This window comes from Pyxicephalus adspersus, chromosome 12, assembly GCF_032062135.1.
Source record: "Pyxicephalus adspersus chromosome 12, UCB_Pads_2.0, whole genome shotgun sequence".
Taxonomy (NCBI): Eukaryota; Metazoa; Chordata; class Amphibia; order Anura; family Pyxicephalidae; genus Pyxicephalus; species Pyxicephalus adspersus.
In genome coordinates, this window is record NC_092869.1 from 34,096,285 (window position 1) to 34,115,427 (window position 19,143).

General features: G+C 39.6%; 1 protein-coding gene and 1 long non-coding RNA gene across 2 annotated transcripts; both read left to right on the plus strand.

The window, feature by feature from the left end:
* The first annotated feature begins 3,185 nt into the window (after window positions 1-3,185).
* Window positions 3,186-6,036, plus strand: LOC140342340 (uncharacterized). The gene is made up of 2 exons (XR_011923040.1): window positions 3,186-3,660; window positions 5,758-6,036. It is a non-coding gene; the product is annotated as an uncharacterized lncRNA (long non-coding RNA).
* Window positions 6,037-9,037: 3,001 nt separating this feature from the next.
* LOC140342747 (SERTA domain-containing protein 2-like) lies at window positions 9,038-19,023 on the plus strand. Its single transcript, XM_072429113.1, has 2 exons — window positions 9,038-9,250; window positions 12,354-19,023. Exon 2 carries the CDS (start codon window positions 12,358-12,360, stop codon window positions 13,186-13,188), a length of 831 nt encoding a protein of 276 aa, XP_072285214.1. The 5' UTR covers window positions 9,038-9,250; window positions 12,354-12,357; the 3' UTR covers window positions 13,189-19,023.
* The last annotated feature ends 120 nt before the right edge of the window (window positions 19,024-19,143 follow it).

The window sequence follows — 19,143 nt, forward strand, 5'->3', positions numbered from 1 at the left end:
GTTGGGCCTATATGTCCTAAGGAACATTATTTAGTGTTGGGCCTCAGAAAATGGGTTTTTAATCAAGCAGGATCCATAGAGGTTTCATTGGTGTAAAGCAGTGGCCACCAACCTTTTCGGTCCCGCAGACCACTAAAACTACTGGCTCCTGACCACGCATGCGTAGGGATCTGGGAGAAACTTCCCAGATAGTGACGTCATGAATAATAACACCGCTCACTCTCATCACTGATCTGAGCCTGCGATGGGACACAGTCTGCCCCCCTCCCTGAGCCTGGGAACTATACAGGAGACATGGTCCATGGCTCTGGCCAGTGTGTCCCCCCAGCGGGGTCATTCTGACACCGACCAGAGCTGCAGACCCCCAAAATTTTGAAGACCACCGGTTGGCGACAGCTGGTATAAAGGGTGGATTTTCTCGTATGGTTTGGTAAGACAGCATATGACTGATCCTACTATAAACCTACTTTAAATAATCTCTTTAGATAATTTTTTTTAAGCACAACCATCACAATGAAATTGGAAGTTTTGGAAATTGGAAAAAAAACTTTATTAGTATAATACTGTCACACAGCCAATCTTTGGTTCTTTGAAAGGAACAAACAGTAATTTGTCAAATATTACTTTGATATGTGCATGGCATCCTCTTGTTTTGTCACCATATGCTCCAAATGTTTAATGTCAGATGCTGTAGGGCAGTGTTCCTTGAACTTTTTGACATGGGGGAACCCCTGCTATAGTTACTATATCAACAGCTCACTGTACTTTATTTGTGGTGGTCAGAATACCTCTATGTTGCTGGCCATTGGGAAGGGTGCCACCCCTACAGATAGCAATAAAGATCATTTTTCAAACTGGCCTAAAATACAAATTGCACTACTTGCATTACTCAAGGAACCCTTAGCAGTCTCTGGAGGAACACTGGTTGAGAGACACCGCTGGGTATATAATATATAAGAAAATACAAACAAGAGAGTTCAACTGAAGGGGGGCTATCATAAGGCAACAATTAGTGATTTGGTTAAAATTTATACAAATCTTTATTTAGTCCAATAAAATAAAATTGCATCAATCAGAACAGATTGTGCACATACATAGTACAAAAGTTAGTTGATTAAACCCTAACATATATACATTTATAAATGTACCTCCAGGAGTATCACTTTTTTTTTTCCTCTTTATCACTTCTTTTCCTCTTCCTCCTTCTCTGTATGGAAGTGAGTTATGAGTAAGTATTAATTATACATTTTTTTCTGTATGTATGTTTTCTTTTTATGATATTGACATATCCATCAATAATTGGACCCTCTATTTGCTGAGGAAGCTGCCTTGTGAAACATGTCAAATAATTTTTGAATGGAAATTTTTTTGCCCTCTAGTGAAATTTGTTTCCATCAGTGATACTCCTAGAGAAGGTACATTTACAAATGTATATATCCCAATTCCTAGATTGTAAGCTCTTTGGGACAGGGTCCTCTCCTGTGTGACCGTCTGTCATTTGCAACCCCTATTTATTGTACAGTGCTGTGTAATATGGTGGTGCTATATAAATCCTGTTTTTTATTATTATAATTATTATTATTAATATTAATAATAATAATAATATCTTTGGGTTTAATCAACAAACTTTTTTACTATGTATTAGTATTTCTTAGTTTGTCAGCTTTATCATTCAGTGGTAAGTCACTTTAGGCTCCTTAAAAAACTGCTGGATAGGTGGGGATTTTGTGGCATAAGAGATAAGCCAAGTCTCTTCTGCCATTCAAATGTGCTTTTACTCATTTCAGTTTATTATGTAGAATATACTGTGTGAAGCATATGTGCAGTGACCTGGATTTAAACTGGCAGATGATATTTCAGGCCAACAGTAAGGTATTTCTACTAGTACATTTGGTAGAACTAAGGAAGAAGTGACACAGCTCTGCACAGGTGGGTTTTAGATTCCTATTGTCATTGTAACCTGCCTGTATTTTCTTCCTCTTATAAGATATTAGGGCAAGGTTTTAATTAGTTCTATTTGCTCCCTAGCAGTGCTGAGTTCTGGGTAAATGTTTCCATACCTTTCAGTTGTCCTGGATTCCATTCAACTGGCCTGTAGCTATGGGTTTCAGTGGAACCCCATGTTTGCATCTCACACCTGAGGATTTCTCCATTGACAGACAAGTGCAGTCTAATGGGTTTTAGTATCAAATGCCCTCAGTGCCACTGCACCACATGTCCTTCATTACTTTCAATGGAGGGATCTTTAGCTTTAGTTTGTCACTGCCAGGACTAACCAACCTACATCGGGCCAGTTGCTGAAGTGTTGCAAGGTAAGAGTGAGACTATTGTCAATATTAGATCAAAAAGAGACTCCTTAGGAAATAGTTTTTTAAGAAAATTTTCTGCAATGATGAACAGAGTCATACAGGACACTATGTGACTGCAGTTCTCACATTGATTATCACAAAAAGGAAATAGTTGCGTTGAGTGAAGAAAATCACACAGTATCTTGTTAGAAACTGCCATCATCATTACGGATGGAGACCCACAGCAAGAAAAGGACAACTGGTAAATGTCCTTGATTACAGAGGTCAAAGTTAACAGAAATACCCTGAAGTGCAAGTTTGATATGGTGACACTGGCACTGTAAAAAAAAAAAATCTTTGAGAAACTCTGTCCCCCTGGAAACATCTCCAGGGGTATTTAATGTCTTTGTGATAACAATCAATCCAGCCAAAAATATTAGGTGATTTTCAGCCCCCGACATCCACTCTACTTCTATATTGGGCAATCATTGCCAGCAAAGGGTTTTCAACCAAGTATTAGAAATGAACATTTTATTTTCAGCTTTTTATTTTGTCCAATTACTTTGAGCCCCTGAAAAGAAGTGATTGTGTAAAAAAAGGCTTTAGTTCCTCACATTTTTATGCAATATTTTTGTTCAACCCACTGAAATAAAGCTGAAAGTCTGCAGTTCAACTGCATCTGAGATGTTTTATTTAAAATATATTTAATTGTGGTAATGTACAGAACCAAAATTAGAAAAAAAAGTTGTCTCTGTCCAAATATTTATGGCCCTAAGTGTAAGTTACGATTAACCCAAATTGTAACATAATAATGGATTCATTCCTGAAAAAGCTCTGATGATTGGCCCAGTGCTGTCACATGGAGGACGTTTCATTCTTTCCAATACTAGAAAGTTCATTGTATTGTCCTTACTTCACAATAGTGAGCACGTGTAGTGCTGGGGAGGGGGGATTAAAGCTTACCTGATTTTTTGTTCTAAGAACAAACTCTCCAGCTTAGTACTTGTTAATTAAACACATTTCTGTTACTTTACAAATTATATTATATATTCATATAAAATATATTACTTTAAACAAATTACTGGCTTATGTCAGTATCTGTAAAACTGAAGCTGACAAGAATTTTCAATACGTTACCCATAAAGTACCTCCGTCAGGCAGGCAGGAATTAAAATGCCTGATGTAAGTGTAGTACCCCTTGGTATCTTTTATGTTTCCTTTACCCTATACTATGTAATTCCTCTTTTCAGCCCCAGCAACATAAATGAAGGGGCCAAGAAAGATCCATGTTTGAGAGCCAGGAGGGGAAGTCCAAACTCTATGCCAGTCTTTGTGACCAGTCAGAGGCAGAAGGCATGCTGACAACATAGAGGTATATCTGTCTATGGCTATCAAAAGTTAGTGTCCAACAGCAAACTCTGAAAGCATTTCTCAGCTAACAGCAGTTCCTCTCAAACACAGTATCACCACATCGATATTCCTGGATGGACTGCATGTGCATGCAGACCACCCTAGGAAACACTCAAGCATGAAGCAAACACAAAATGACAGACTGGTCAAAAGCAAATAGCTGAAAAGGAAGGGTCCGGAACAGCAGTAATGAGGAGGAGTGGGCTGGATGATATTTGAAGCCCATTAGACAGGAAATGATGTAGGCTTAATATACTTGCTCCAGCTTCTAATGCTTGCATATAATGTGCAGGGAAATGGAACTCATCCCTTTCTGCGGTGGACTTTCCACAAGTGTGCAAGAATAAAGGTGAGGTCAGAGTCCAACACAAATGTCCAGGCAATCTGAGGTATATCAAGATTTATTTGCAGCCTGTTTTTAGTCCTCTGTCTTTCTAGTTAGTTATGGTAGTCTGCATTAAAATGTTCCTTGTTTAGAGGTTTATGTTTTGTAGGGACTTTTATATTACTTTGCATTAATATTCCCTTTTTATTTGAGTTGGAAAAAGGCAGCCAACCTCATTTTAATATAAATGTTCAGGATTTTTGTATGGGATATAAAGTGGTCCCTGTTCAGATTTTGTGCTGGGCCCTGTGGTCTTTATGTTTGGCTCTATCCATGGCATTATCTTTTGAGTACTCCAGCAAAATCATTTTCAAGATACAGCAAATTTACAGCAGGACGTTTGTGCAGATAAAGTTTCTATAATACTAGACAAAATTAATTTTAGAGAATGAGACAAAATTCTACCAGGGGTGATGATGTATTTAAGAAACATTTTTAGGTAAAGTTTATTTTTCTGCTGATTTATGGATAGTATAGTTTATAAGTGATAGTTCTTTGATATTTGGTTATCTGAAAGGCCAGACAAGTGTGGTTGTGATGCATTTATTGCTTCCTCACACCCATGTACTGTGCCCACAAATGAAGTGCCACATATAGCATCTCACCCATGGCTGCCCAGAATGAATGGAGGGGTGGTATTTAGAGGTTCAGTGCTGCCTGTTGTAAAATGTTGAAACCCTGGATCAATTAGAACTAGTTTAGAGACAGGAAAAGCGGATCCACTAGGAGTTGCCCGAAAATGCCTCTTCCCACCTCCTGTCCGACCATACCCGTATATGTCACTTAGTACCCCACAAAACATTAGGACTGGACCTGGTGAGGGGAAATGAGTAGGCGAAGGGGCCACATGACCAGGTGCTAGAGGGAGTCAGAATTAGAAAGGGTTAGGGGTAGAGAAAGGGGTAGAGAAAGTCAATCAGTTAGGGAGAAAAGTGTGGATTGAAAAGTTTGAAGTGTTAGCGGAGGGGCAGAAAAAGGTGATAAAAGGGGGTCAGTTTAGATAACAATAGGGGGAAATTTTCCTACCTACCGCCTGCCCTTTAAAATTGTAGTGATGGAGGGAGTTGTGGGAGAGGAAAGGGGGGTTCTTTCTTATAAAGGGGCATTTGAGGTTCTCAGGGCAGCAGTGGGATTGTGGAGAAATAGTGGGGGACTCAGCTCAGGTGTGGTATTTATTTTGGGCAAAGTTTTAAGTGGTTGAAAAGGGGGGCTGCATGTAGGGTGCTCGTTCCTGAGCTGGTGGAGTATTTTGCGTCGATGAGCAATAATATACAGGTGGTACGGACAACCCCCCCCGAAGGCAACATGGTTTGGTAAGGGTTGCCCTCTAGGACCTGCCATGATGTTAGGTTGTTGTATACTGTTATTTGTTGATTAGTGATATTAAGTGGTTATTATAATGGTAATGTGATTATGTTATTAGCTTGTTAATAATATGTTGATACAGTATTATCATTATGTTGTTCATTGTGCATAATTTTGAGATGTCTTTCATAATAAACAAATTAGGGGGAGATTTTGACAATAAAGAGACCCAAGAGGCCATTTCCCAAATATGGTGTTGTGTCTGGCTATTGGTAAAAAAGGGAATTGGGGGATGGTGATTGGGATAGGGGTTGGTAACTGGGTATAAAATGACAGACCTCCTAGTTAACTGTATCATGGATTTCTTAGGCAATCGTCAACCAAAAATGATGGGCCCAGTCTTGCCAGACTCAGATGTGGCCAGCGCCAAGATATTGAATGGTGTACAAGTTCCAGTGAATAAAACCCGGATGTTCTTCCATCTTCCAGGTCTCCTCTGCTTAGTTGTAGGGACTGTGAAACATGTTCTACCAGAGTTGCTGGTCACAACCATTGCATGCTTTTCCAGAGCCTATACAGGTATTAACCTGAATCTGTGCTATATGAATGCAATTTTATTTGTTTAAATAAAAGAACATTTTTAATGTACTTCCTCTGTGTGCTGTCTTTGCTTTCATTTGTTTTTAAGGCTTCGAGTTGACATTCCCTGTGCTCCCAGTGGGGAGTTGCAAAGGACTTTGATTACCTTATGAAACTGTTGTAGATGAGATCTAAGCAGCCTTTCCTTTACATGTTTAGGTGTTTTTTGGACAACTGGCTGCATTACTTTTCTTTTTCATGCTGAGAACATTTTCCAAGTTACTCAACCAGAACTTTAGCATCCTCATAACTTGTAGTCACTAATATGATATCCCAAGCAATGTAATCAGCTTTCCCAGATATCTTCTGTAAACTACAAAAAATGTTTGAAATAAAAGGTGGAGAGGTTTGTTTGTAGTTCAAATGAGTGGAGCAGCTGAGAGTGACAACATTGGTCCTCTATACTTTACAGTAAGTGAAAGTTGTTACAAAAAGTGTTACTGGCAGGAACCTTAAGTGAAAATAGAGAACAAAAAGGTAACTAATGTAGCCAACACATCTAGAGACTGATATCTGCAATATATTATATATAGATATGCTTTTATATTGTTTCTTGTGCTCACCCTGGTACCATAAGCAACTCTAATAACACAAGTATTGCAAGCCATTATGCATGCTTAGATAGCGGACAGCAATATGCCATGGCAGAGAGGTCACAAACCCGTTTGTATCCCACTGTACCCAATTTCCTTTTTATATAAAATTTAATTGTATATATTTGGTTCTGGAAAAAGCTCAGTTTACAAATATAACACATAAGGAAAATCACTTAAAAATAGCCTGTTGTAGCAGGAAAACCTTTATTATTTTCTTTGTTGTAAAGGTTTGTAAATTAGGCCTTGTCATCTGCAGTGGGTGGTTTAACCCTTTGGCTACTAAGCTTGTGTACAACACATGTCAGTCGAAGGGGCACAACAAGGCCATGGCTCCAAGTGTATTTTAAACATTGTTCTGTAAGCTCTTCTCTCTGTAGAATTGGTCTGGATGGCTGTAACGCTGCCTCATCAGTTCTGTACATCTCCAGCATAGTGCCATCAGCCCCAGTACCAAACACTCACCCCTGCAGGGTGGCACCGGCTCCAGCAAAAAAGGCATCATGAAGACCCCCTCCTCAAGGATTTATGGGACAGCAGCAAGGGGGTCCTGCAAGGTGTTGTGCAACCCCCATTTTAGAACCTCTGTCAGACTCTTCTCCCTATTCTATTAAAGGAATTATTATAATTAATAAACAGGATTTATATAGCACCAACATATTACACAGCACTGTACATTAAATGGGGGTTGCAAATGACAGAATGTGACACAGGAGGAGAGGACCCTGTCCCGAAGAGCTTACAATCCAAGAGGTGGGGGAAGTATCACACAATAGGAGGGAAGATATGTAGTGGTGGGAAGTAGTGAAAGCTTTAAAAGACAGAAGAAGAAGGGTAGGTAAGTTTGAAAAAATGGCTTTTGAGTGAGTTAAATGAGCAGAAAATAGGAGCAAGCTGAATAGGATGAGAAAGACCATTCCAGAGAATTGGGGCAGCTCCTAGAAAAGTCTTGGAGCCATGCGTGTGATGAGTGAAGAAGTCATTAGTAAGTCACTGGTGGAGATGAGACCAGCTAGGGGGTATTTTTCTATCACGTTATAAAGGTAAGTGGGACAAGAACTGAGGAGGGATTTGAAGGCAAAGCTTGAATTTGATTCTAAGGTGAAATGGAAGCCAATAAAGAGAACTACAAAGAGATGCAGCAGAAGAGGAGCGGAGGGAAGGATGGATGAGTCTGGCTGCAGCATTGATGATAGATTGTAGAGGAGAGAGTTGGGTTAGTAGAATACCAGAGAGGAGGAGGTTACAGTAGTCTAGACGAGAGATAATAAGAGCGTGTACAAGAAGTTTGGTGGTCTCTGGGGACAGGTAGGGGCGGATTTTAGAGATGTTGAGCAGGTGAACCTTCCATGGCATGGAACCCTACATCTGCCACAGCCTTGTGCAGCCACTTCCTATCTATATACACTGCATGTCATTGGCAACAGCACAAAACCGTGCCTGCATAATATGAATTACAATAGAATATTTCAGTGACAATGCAGGAGCACTATGAGGCAAGGAACATTTTAGAGTTGTCCCCAGATCAAGAAGCAAGGGAAAATCTAATGGGGACACCGGCCTAATGCTAGGCAGTCAATATTTGATGATTGTTGAAATCCAGCATGCAATCATAATGTCCAAGATTGCTAAGGAAAAATAATTTATTTACTGCAGAAAAATATCTTAGAATGTCAGCTTTGTACCACTTGATCAAGTACTAAAATATGTGGCCATCGACTTTCCATGTGCTTGATTGATCACTGAGGAGAACGGCCTATTCCCAGTCACTTCTCCCTTACAATGTGCATTTTTTTAAAAAATAAAGAAAGTCCTACTTTGTAATATGTATTCTTTGATTTGATATGTTTGCCTAAATAAAGACATTGCATAGTATATGGCGTGCACAAGAGGAGAATTTGTTTTTCTAATTTCCTGTTCTTTCTCTGCAATGGGGGGGTAAAGGAATAGCGGAGGTAACAGCTGGGGTATTGGGTCACCTATACATACACAGACTCCATAACCCCCTCAGTACAGGTATATTATATGTGAGTGTATTGGTTTTATTATATTTGGGTTTTTTTTTTCTTTTTACACCAGAGGCAGGAGAATTGTGTGCATTTATATGACATGCACAGTATTAGTTATATTCCCCACATAAAAGAAGCAGCCCTGCTTCCTCCTCAGCTTCCCCAGCAAAGTGATCATTGTACACTTGTCAGGGGAAGCTCTGAGGTAAACTGCGCCTCTGCGTCACTCTGACGGCAGCGAACCCGCCCTGCTCTCCCATTGGCTGTTCGACATGCGCAAAGTGCCTGTCACCCCGTGCCCAGCCTTCGAACCAATGAGAAATTGGTTGCTGTGGTGCCCTCTTCGCCTTCGACCAATCAGTGACAGCGCACCTGACAAGAGCCGTCAATCAGCTGGGGATCCTTCACGCACTTTCTATGCTTGGTGCTAGTGACGGCGGCCGCCTCGGATGCGGAGTGCTGGGGGCCAAAAGCAGCCGTACCCTGAGCCCGGCGGCCTGGGGTGGGGGTAAAGGAGGGTCGGGACGTGATGTGAGGAGGCCCGCTGTGTGGAAGCTGTGGTCGCCTGAGGCGGGGAGGAGAGCAGCGGTCGGAGAGGAGTCACCAGCTTCTGCCTGAGAGGTGAGTGACAGCCACATCATGTCACCGTGTATAGGGAGAGCTCCGTACAACTTACTCCAATTCATAGCATACATCGAATCGTTCTAAATAACGAACCATTTATTAGTCACATTCACATCGCTATATGTGTGTTTCTGTGTACCAGTCTCACCTTATGTACTATGAATGGTAATATGTATCACTTTTCAGCGCTGTGCTGGCTGCATGGAGTTTGTATAACTTCATGCAGGTGCCCCAGTTTTAATCCTTTATTGCCCCCCTGTGGCTGGGACTGCACCTGCACCCCCAATGGGTTAATATAAAGCAGATGTAATCTGTGCAATGAGAAATATTACTGGCAGGTAAGTACTTGTGTTAAAGGGAACAGCCAATCAGGATGGCTGAAGATGATGGACCAGTAGCAGATGGAGGTGATGGGAGCATTTTCCAGATAAGTGTGACATAATATAGAACCCTAAAATGGGTAATGCGCAGGCTGGTATTTGCTGACCTCTCTCATTCACAATCCTATTGGCCGTTGAGACTGCCCATCATAGCGATAGACCAATAGGAATGTGTGGGGTTCATTTTCAAACTTTGACAACCTCAGCCCCCTGGATTCAGGAGGGGTTGTGGCTGATGCATTTGCAAGTCATATCTAATGTACAGAGATGCACAATATGTTCATGCTAAATAAATACTTTATTAATACTTTATACAGCAGTTCATACTTGTAGGGGTTTGGCTTCACCTTGAGAAATGTTGGACCCATTTATAAAGTCGTTGTATACCCTAAACGAATCAATACCACCGCTTCCTTGGCATCCAGAGCTCATGCTGTTCATGCACATCCCAGCGTTTTTGACAGAATCCAGGTGTGATCAGGCAGGTGGGAGAGATTATTTCTGAAGGGATTTCACCTGGCACATACTGCAATATTGACCTGCCTGGTCCTGGATTCTTAAAGCATACCTAAACTCAGAAATTTCACTTTACATAAAAAGTAAAAAATATTCTTTTTTTAAGTGCAAAAAAAAAAAGGTGCAGCACCACCCCCTAATTCTCTATCGCCTAGGCGATCGACAATGAATGGGATACCTACGTCACGCATCCCTAAAGACTCTTAAGAGCTCCTTCTGTGCATGCCCGAGCTTCTCGGGCATGCGCAGAAGGAGCCCTTATATCAAAAGGGGGGAAAAAAGCCGATCTCACGCATGCGCAGTAGTTTTCCCAATCTACATCACCTGATCTCGCCCCTGGGTCGGGTGACAGAGTAAGAAGAACCCAGATGAAGAGGAAAAGATGGTGGCGCTCCCCTATGGAAGAGATCTCCAGATCCATCAACTGCGCTGTGAGATTGAAGGTAAGTTTGAGTTTAGTTCCTCTTTAACCTCCCTGGTGGTCTGAATATGTCAGTGTTTTGCAGGCCTGTAATTGTTATGAATATCTCCCGGGTATGATAAAGTTTTGAAACACATCACAAATTTATAATATATTAAAAATACATTTATTCAAATCAAAAACACTGAATCTCTCCAAACAAGGGTGCAATATTATTGATAAATGATTATTAATTATTATTTGGATTTGTTTTTTATTACTTTATTACTGTGAACAATGTAATCTGCTTTTAAATTTCCCGCTTTTAAATGTGATGCCGGGGGAAACAGAAGCTGGCCAGCTGGAGGACGCCGCTGGATTGTGGGGAGCAGGTAGGATCTTTACAATGCTACCCTGAGTGTGGCTCAGGATTACCGCTTTTGGTTCATAAAATTAACCCGAGCCACACTCAGGAATACTGCCAGGGGGGGTTAAAAGTTAAAACTTAGCTGTCAAATTTCCCATATCTCAGTTCATTACATCCTCACAATGTGCTGGAAAAAAAGTCATATTCATTGGTGTCTCCACCTAGCATCGGGTAGGTCCTGTGGAAGCCAGACATTGAGAAGGTTTGGTGGCACAGGAGGCGCTTGAATAATATTAGGAAGGTAATATAATGTTTTGGCTGTTTGGTGTAGAGTATCAGATTTGTTGGTTTCTCTGCTTGTCAACCCATTTATCTGTAATCCCTCCAGGTTACTCCGAGACCTCTTCTGTGGTCTTATGGCCTTCTATTATAACCATTTATTGGGGGTCAGTGGGTAAAAAGCCTCCTAAATTGGTGGCCTTTGCTAAGAATGCCCCCCCTACAATGGTGGTTAGGATAACACCTTTATGGACACCTGAAAACATTAGGTCAGTTGCCAAGTGGCGTTGGCCCCAGAACTATGCAGGCGTTGCCATAAGGGAGGTCATTTGGCCACAGCTTAAAGAACTCTGTTTGAGAATGGAATCCTTTATGGATCAGAACTATTTTGGTGTACAAGGAGGCCTACATCGTATCAGACAGGTGGTTCTGATGTTTTGTATTATTGAACATGTGTGACTTGTCATCTGCAATATATCAATAATAATATTTTAGGGTCACAATCGGTTTGTTGAAGGTAAAATGCGCCAATGCTATGCACACCAGAAATAGATATCCCGGGAGCCTCTGCGTGGTCCCAGCATTCGTCTTCGGGCTGGCGTGCTAGGCGCCGCCATCTTCTTTCTGTTCTTCGGGGTTCTTTCTACCTTTCCCGACGGAGGCGCGAGATCGGGTGACGTAGAAAGGGGGAGAAAAAAAAACAGAATTTTTACCTTACATAAAAGGGTTGTCTACCCTTTTCTGTTAAGTGAAGATTCTGAGAAGCCAGAGTACATTCGCACCACCATGCTAACGAATATCCTATTTTGTATTATATTTGGATATATGATATCATCTGTTCAGTGACAGCAATCATTTTGAAGGGTATCTTCAAATGGGATCTGAATAAAATGGCAATATCAAAATTGTGCCCCCATGCATGCTTTACATCAAGCTATCCTTGTTTTTTTATACTTACAGATATGGTTTTGATAAGAAATGAGTTATCAGTTGTGCAGAATGTTTTTATTTTTGTTGATTGAGTACCTTCATTTTACATGTCTGTGTTTCTTTTAGTGATGCAGTGAAAACGCTTGTTTGACATGTGAGGGCAGGGTTTTCAGCTAATTCATTTATTCTTCTTTGTATAACAAAACCATCACCGTTTTGTTTTTGCAGACCCATGCTTGGTAGAGGACTTAAACGCAAGTTTAATGATTCTGAAGAGACAATGACTGACTTACCTTGTGCCTCAGATTGCAACCGAAGTATGCCATACAGTCATCAAAGGCAACTAGTGCTCAACATGTGCCTCAACAAACTGCAAAGCTATAAAATGCTGGCTGAGCCTAATCTGCACCGCTCTGTTCTCATAGCCAATACAGTCCGTCAAATTCAGGAGGAAACAAGGCAGGAGGCCAGCCAGTTGCCAGGAATTGTGGGTAATGATATTACCTCCAACAATTTAGACTACACGGAAAGCGATTTCCTGGAGAGCTCTCCAAATCTGCCTTTTGGAACCAACAGCGACTTCACAAGGGATTCTTGGCCTAATGAGAATTCTGTGGAAAATTTGATGGAAGTCACAGATGATGACGTGTCCTCAGCCATTTCATCAATTCTCAAGGATCTCGACTTTGTTGAAGACATCAGCCCCATTCCCTCCCTGGGTCCTGTTGTGGATGAACCTTCAAAACCCGTGGAAAGTGGATTCAAAGTCGAGAAACAAGACCTGAAGGGAGCAGAATGCGTTTTTGGTTCCTTTGAGCTCACGAGCTCTACCAGTTACTTAAAAGATTTTTCTGTGGATGACATTTTTGACGACATCGATACGTCAATGTACGACTCCGATATTAGTTTTCCTTTCTTGGTTTCCCCAAGAATTCAGCCTACTTTAGAGGAACCTCTAAAACTATATACAATGTGCAATAATTCCTCAAACAACAACATGCAAGTATGCAGGACAGATCTGAACGATTTGGATCACATTATGGAAATTTTAGTTGGATCCTGATCGTTTCATCCTCTGACCTCCTTTTTATTTCTAAAGCCAGATAAATTGGGTCTTATTGGAGAAGTGAATTTTTAAACCACAATTTAAAGATCATTCAGCACTTTAACAGCTGACATTACAGGAGTTCTGGCATTACAGTTGCACAAAGAAATACGGCTTTATCCTTGACTTGGATATGCAGCACAATTCATGACCAAGTCATAAATTGCCTATGGAATCCCAGGCTGCTTGCCAACAAATTCTTACAGTATTATGCATATCCTTCAAATGCAAATTGAAGAAACGCATGATATGATTAATTTACAAAAATAGCTATTTTTGTAAATATTTCAGTCTTTCTAAGCTTTCTTAGAAAACATAAATGACCAGAGCCAATGTGTGATGTCACTTCTTGTATATAGTGGACACTACCTCTTAACGATAAAGTGCTGAGTACCTTTCCTCGTGCAGTACTTTAAATTCTATTTTACTGGGGTTTTTTCTCCTTTCTTTTTGTGTTTTGACTTTTTTTTTCCTGAATCGATATTGTAAATTCTAGATAATGTTCGGTTTAATTTATATGTGGATTGTTTTAATTATTTCTCAGAGTTTTGTAATTATTTAATTAGGTGGTTGAATACTTAGTTCAATTTAACATGCGCTGTAGTCCACACAGACCAAGGGAAAGCCATTTTGGGATCTGATTGAGTGTGAGGATTTTTTTTTAGAAAAGAATGATCAATGTAGAGGTGTGGATTAGTAGCCAGTTAGATTTCAAAACCAAGAAAAGCAAAAACAATTCTGATTGGGTGCTAGTAGGAACACCTTCGCGTTTTCCATCATTTTTATAGATTAGCTGTTGGGCATCATGGGACTAATATGTAAGATTGTTCTGATAAATTGTTTTAAGTATATGTATACTTTTTTAGTAAAGCCCCTTTTTTGTTGTTTTTTTTTTTTTTATATATAAATCTAAGCCTCATTCAGCTGCTTATTGGTAAGCTCCGTCATTTTACGTTCTATTTATGTCAGTGATCCTTTTGTGATTTATCAACAGTAGTTGGCTGGAGTATGCTGTTGTATGTATTAAAGCTGAACTCCAGGCAAACAACATAATACACAAATGAAATACATTAATGGAAGCTGTTTTATCTGCCAAAGGGTTTTGCTTCCTGCCCGTTCAGTTACACAGCTCCGCTACACAGCACAGCATTCGCTAGCAGGACAGACCTGATTTTTATTGCTAAGAGTTGAAGCCTAACTATAAAGTCTAATTTGAACAAGGCTAATCATTAAATCAATCATGTTGATTAGTGTAACTTTTAAGTATTACTTTTGAAATGTAATTAATTGAGAAGCCCGTTGTTATATGTGCTTGGCTGTGGCTGTTCACCTTTCAATACAGACTGAAGACCACTTGTGCCTTTTGGATTCCAGGTTAGCAGATTGAGGTCCTACCATTGCCCACTTGTCTTTATCTACCTTCTGCCTCCTCATGTAGACACAGGGATTTATCTGCAGTGCAGGGATGATGGGAAATGTAGTCTGCCATATATTGTTCTTTTTATTTTGGGTGTCACATTGAATTCAGAGATGAAAGGAAGTAAGCTGCAAGGCAGTGTGCAAACATAATTGGCTCCTAAAACAGATGTTCTCCTCACCACTGTTTCTATACACTGTGTGTATTCCTTTATTGACTAATCTTGCTACAATATGCCTTGTTCAATTTTGGGTTCAGTTGGGTTTTAAGTAAAACAGGACTTGTCCTTTCCCCATCCTATGACCAGATAGTGAAAGAAGTGGCATAAAGATGTGTTCATCAGAATTGCTCTGCATTTTGTGCTGCTTCCCTCTTTCCAAGTCTGAACTGTACTGTAAAGAGACTTCAAGAGGCTGATACCCATCAAATTCAGGTACTGCTTGCACCATGTCATTGAGTGGTAATGAATATAGAGGTGCAATACTTTGTGCCCTTTGTTATCTGCCTGGAGTTCATGCTTAAGAACAAACAAGGCCAGTAATTGATGATTGATATGTATACATTTTTTGTGAGGCTTCTGTGACTCTGCAATGCTTTTGCTCAGTACTAAAACTGAAATCTGCATCCTCAACCCAAATCTAAGCCCTCAAAATGGTTTCCCCCAGCTGTGTAGGAAATGTGTACTTTTTCAAGGTATGCTGGCACTTTACTTCGGGAGCAGTCCTTGGCTTCTCTTAGAGCTGATGTTTTCACTTCTTTTTCTACCTCAGAAACGTTGCTTAATTGTGGCAGATTTTCTAAACTTCTGGTTCACGGTCGAGCCTGTATCTTTTGGCTTGTGTAAATTTATTGTGCTTTTTATTACATTGATTGACAAGCTATGCATTTTGTAGATGTTCCACCTGTGCTGTGAGCATGTATGCAAGTAGTGCAGTATTTTTCTGACTTCATAAAGCACTTGTGATCTTTATTACCAGTTATGCTGTTTTCTGGCCTTTGGAGAAAGATTATTATTTAGGCAATTCACAGCTGTAGGGACTAGGAGCAGATTACAGAAAAATATATATCCTTTCTTTTTGAAAGTATTTCTTTTGTTTTGCACCCATTAAAACGTAAAAAAAGACTTTAGAGCCTCCACTCGTCAATGCTGCTCCATACTGGTGCTAGGAGCACATAATCCACCTTAAATATATTTTTTCTTCTTTTCTACAGATATTGGTTTATATTGCTAGGCCTTAATTATCCGGTGAATTGCAGCCCTTTTGTTTGGCCACTTATACTAAGCATGTTTCAACTGAACAGGGCTGAAATGGTAAAGCAATCCTTGTACCCCTTTATTCAGCAGAGACGTGTAATGCTTTCCTTTAGGTTAGCTGTAAGGAGCCAGCATGTAGCCGTGGAAGGAATGAGCACTAACAGAATTCAGTGTCACATTCAGGTTTGCGGATTTGCTAGGGGAAGCAATGGTGCTAGTTAAATATATTTTAGTTTTTACCTTCTGCAGCTCCTAGTTTTTAGTTATATTAAAAAAATACAATGGGTTTAGAGATTCCTAATACATATTTAGGCTAATTCCCTTTTTAAAGGACTTTATGAAGCCACTTCTTGTGTCCCACACAAGCAAAATGAGATTTGTGCAACTACTAGCAATTTTTTAGTTGTTGTAAATTTTGGATATCTTTCTGATCTAAGATTATCCAATAAGTGTTTTGTTATTTGTTTTTCTGTGAATAAATGCTTTTCTTGCTAAAGTTGGAAGCTTATGCACAACTCCTTGATCATATGTCCTATAATTTACTGCAGGCAGCATGATCTGAGTAGCGGGAAGGTATGTAAACCCCATCTTGAAGCAAAGTAGGTATTTGCATACAGACCATAACCTAAATAACATAAAAGTTCACAACCTATATTTCTAGAAGCTGAAGGTATTTATTAATACCTTTTATAGAGCCTATGATTGCTTGGTGATTGTCAGAGCTACCATGTGGCTTTATGAATACTGTACCAGAAGAATCTTATGCTGAAATATCGATTTGTGGAATACACAATGTTTGCAGGTTGAGGTTCATACAAAATCATCTTGGGCATATTTCTTTAGCAAATGGTGTGTTCTAAACAAGTTTTTGCATGTCTTGTCTTTTATTTGGACTGAGATCTTGAACAAACTCTTTGGCAACAAACCACAATTTTGTGAATTTTCAGCTGAGAGAGATGTTTGATGGGAACATGAAAGGATAAAAGAGCCAGGAGTCCTGGGTTTTTGGATTTATATGAGCAAAACAGCAAAGGAAAATTAATGAATCTGTCCACTAGGATGATTGGAGATTAACCTGCCAGAAATTAAATAGGGGACAAAAAGGCTTCAAGAATAAGATTTTAAAAATCACCCCATTGTTTATTCTTTAATGTGGGTCGTTGACTAAGGACTTATAGACCCAGAAGGAATGGGTATTTGAGTTTCTGAGACATTTTTTCCTTTATGCATATGTGTTGTGTTCAAGTTTTAGAGTAATTACAGCAAAATGAACTTGCCGTCCCCTTAATAGTGGCAGTGTGCATTTTTATGTATAAAAAAAAAATACATAATACAATACATAACTTAATTATACAGTGCTTGTCTTTACCCCTCACAGAGAACTCCCAATAATTTTACATTCCATTTAATTGGCTTCATCATTAAAGGGAATATGCACAGCTGCATTTAGCCTGTTTCTCTTTCCTGGAAGACTTTCTAAGACAAGATTCAAAGATTCAAGATCGAAGATTAGGTTTTTTATGCTTTGCACTGTATACATTTGGCATCCAAACTATAGTGGGAGCCTGAGATTTGGCTTTATTAAGATAGCAGAAAGATTCAACATAAAATCTATATGTAAAATTTAAATTCAATTTAAAAACATGTATACCAATTTGGTAATTATTAAATGACATAATTTTCTCATGCTACAAATCAGATAATAATAATTCACTTTTATTTATTATTTTGTTCCCTTGACCATTGTTGTAACTCCCAGCAAACTACATATAGTTATTTTATCATGGGCGAGCACCAAATAAATTGTATCTCAAGGATGCAAGGTAAAAAAATCTCAGCTCTGATTTCCACATGTGATACTCTTCTCTCCTAGCAGGCTCCCCTTTCTTCTGTTAATTGAGTTGTATATCCAACGATTATAACTTGAATTTAAAATGGGCTGCGATGGGAGAGTGGGAAGGTTCTGGCATCAAGAGATCACTCCGGGAAGTTTTTTCCCCTTTGAGTGACACATGGATCCCCGCACATGTGCGGTTTAGAGTTTGTGCATTTTGTGGTCCACGACCTGCAAAAAGGTGGGGACCACTGTCTTAAAGGACAGGCAGCATACATTTTTTGCTAGTTAAAGCATTAACTGTACGTTGTGGTGCCATAATTATGTGCACACTTGCCGATTGTGTCACAGACGTACCGGTCATGCAGTGACAGTCCAGGATCCATTGACCACCATGTGCTAGGATGTAGTTGTCTTCTCTGCCAACTCTGTGGCAGACTTCCATTCTACAGAGATCCTCTTTAGCCATTGGATTACCACCCATGATGTAACTCCTTTGCATGCACAGTAAGTTACTTGATTTCTGGTGGCTGACTTGTCATGTCCTTTACCTTCCCCTAATTCAATATCAAAGCGGTCATCACAGGCATTGACCATTGCTGTTGTGCTCATCTAAATGTTAAGAAGGGGGTTCTTGCTGCTCTTAACTGACATTTCAAAAAAAAAATGAATGCACCTAAGGGCTTGGAGAATAGATTTACCTTGTTCGGATGACAGCCATATGTGATGGCATTGAATATGATTAAGAGGAGCCAGGATTTCCAAGGAATTTATTGTGGCGTTGCAGAGCAAGATTCAACCAAAACAAAGTATCATTCAATATACACATAGGCCGGGTATAAGCCATAATAGCTGCTATCTGCACAGAACACTCGAATAATACTTTTTACAGGTACCCTAGCTGACCTTGCAGGAAACTTATCCCTGAAATGTTCCCAGTCTTTCAGATGCATTGTGTGTGCCCACAGGTATGCCGCATGCAAAGTCCAAAGGGAGATCATTAAAGCTTTCTGATGGTTTTGATGTTTTTTTTTTCCTTTGACTGTACCTACCTATTTCATATTGCTTTGAACTAACTAGCTTTCCTATTTGAATGGCAATCTTTAAAAGAAATCCAGGCTAAATTTTGTGCAGAGCTCTTGTAAAAAAATAAAAAAATGTATGTATGCGCTGGTAATATCATTTGTAAATCAGAGGTTTCCTATGGAAATAATACTGCTAAAATTCAGAATTACAACAGATTGTTGCTGACTGTTAAATAAAGCTATACGATTAAAACCCACAGAACTGTTGCTTTTGTTTTTGGTGTGCAAAGAAAAATAATGAAAAAAATTTGATTTACTCATGTGCTTCTGTACTGTGTGTGTGTATTACACATGTACTTTATGCATAAAAGAATATATAGTA